Source organism: Arachis hypogaea, chromosome 15 (genome assembly GCF_003086295.3).
Source record: "Arachis hypogaea cultivar Tifrunner chromosome 15, arahy.Tifrunner.gnm2.J5K5, whole genome shotgun sequence".
Classification (NCBI taxonomy): domain Eukaryota; kingdom Viridiplantae; phylum Streptophyta; class Magnoliopsida; order Fabales; family Fabaceae; genus Arachis; species Arachis hypogaea.
In genome coordinates, this window is record NC_092050.1 from 24,102,777 (window position 1) to 24,104,444 (window position 1,668).

Consider the following 1,668-nt stretch of genomic DNA (forward strand, 5'->3'; position numbering starts at 1 on the left):
TTAGGAACCAAAAGGGTATTAGTCAAAAATCAACTAAATATTTTTGGGTGAATCTAAAATCTCTACGAGTTAATATATATATATATATGTTTTTCCTGCTAAATATTAGAATGTTTCTTTTTCATACTAAATAGATGTTCTTTTATATATTTTTCGAATTTTTTTGTATTACAAATGTGAATGTCTCTATTTGTTTAAGAATTTCATAATTTTTTTTAAATTTTATAAATATTTAATTATTTTTGCTAAAATATAACTGGATATTTTTTTTTTGTTAAGTATTAGGATGTTTTTTTTTTATATTAAATGGATATTTTTTTTTATATTTCTGTAATTATTCAAAGACTCCTTTTGTCAAAGATCAAGTGTGTAGTTTGCAGTCTCTTTAATCATCAAAACAACACCTAATATTCCAAAACGCAGAAAACAATATCGACATAAAATAGTAAACTCTTTTATTAATAACATAATTGATACAATCATACAGCAAATTAAGGTACATATATAAACAAAATAAAAAGAAAAAGAAACCACCAAATTTGCACAATAATGATTATTGATTCAGCAAGGATTGAACAAAAAAAACGAGTAAACAATTATTATTCTTCCATGAGTTTATTCAGAGCGTGGTGATGGAGCAATATACACATATATGAATTTAATTAAGTAATCGATTGAAATTAAGGGCACTTGCGCTTGCCACCGTGAGTGGTCAAGCTAGCATAGCAAGGGCACACTTGGTTGCCGGCGGTGCCTGGCGGCACACAGTTGCAGCACTGGCAGCAAGTTCCATAGGCTCTGCGGCAGAGGTTTAGACGAGATGATAACCGACACCTTGCAGCACATGCTCCGCTACAGCGGTGAGAGAGAAGGGTCTTGTTGGAGGTGGGTAAGTTAATGTAAGAGAGAACATGAAGGTTTTTATAGATTTTAATTAGGTTTACTTAATCAATTTTAATTTTTTTTAATTTTAATTAATTATTAATATAAATTAATGTGATTTTGTTTAGTTTTTGACTAATAACCTCTTCATTCCATATACTTAGGGGTGTCCATGGATCGAATCGTATCCGCAGATCCGCAGTAAATATCTGCATCCGATCCGAAAATTGCGGATACGATCCGATCCGCACCCTTTGCGGATCGGATTGCGTATCCGATCCGCGGATCCGCAGATCCGCACAATAATAATTAAAAAATAAATAATATATATATTTGGTATTATATTTACTTATTTGTATGTTTTAGTTAGTAATTATTATTCATATATTGTATTATTTTATTTTTGTTATTTAGAAAGAGTTTGATTAAAAATATTTTACGAATAAATAAGTTGAAAAGTATGAAAGAAATATTTTTATTGAATTTTTTTACATTGAAATATGATTAAAAAGAGAAGGTTTAATTATGCGAATATATCCAATATCCGATCCGATCCGATCCGATCCGCACGGATCGGATCGGATCCGGCACTAAAAAGTGCGGATATCATATCCGATTCGATTGATGAAAATTGTGCGGATCGGATCGAATTTTCGGCCATATCCGATCCGATCCGATCCGCAGACACCAGTCAAGATAGAATCCATTCGGCATGAAAAAGGCCCTTTTTCTTGGCTTAAAGAGTGGCATTTCAACTTGATTGAATTTGCAGTGATAGGTTAGCAA

General features: G+C 31.6%; 1 protein-coding gene across 1 annotated transcript; it reads right to left on the reverse strand.

Annotated features, from left to right (window-relative positions):
• Nucleotides 1-680: 680 nt before the first annotated feature.
• Nucleotides 681-1,097, reverse strand: LOC112748122 (snakin-2-like). Its single transcript, XM_025796331.1, has 2 exons — nucleotides 1,026-1,097; nucleotides 681-875 (listed from the first exon to the last, which is right to left on the reverse strand). Exons 1-2 carry the CDS (start codon nucleotides 1,095-1,097, stop codon nucleotides 681-683), a joined length of 267 nt encoding a protein of 88 aa, XP_025652116.1.
• Between the last annotated feature and the right edge of the window lie 571 nt (nucleotides 1,098-1,668).

Excerpts from the sequence above, each read along its gene's own strand:
- LOC112748122 (XM_025796331.1), bottom strand. The coding sequence starts at position 1,097 with ATGCAGATATTTACTGCGGATCTGCGGATACGATTCGATCCATGGACA. Across the intron at positions 876-1,025 it reads TAAGTATATGGAATGAAGAG|ACCCTTCTCTCTCACCGCTG; the intron begins GTTATTAGTCAA and ends ACCTCCAACAAG.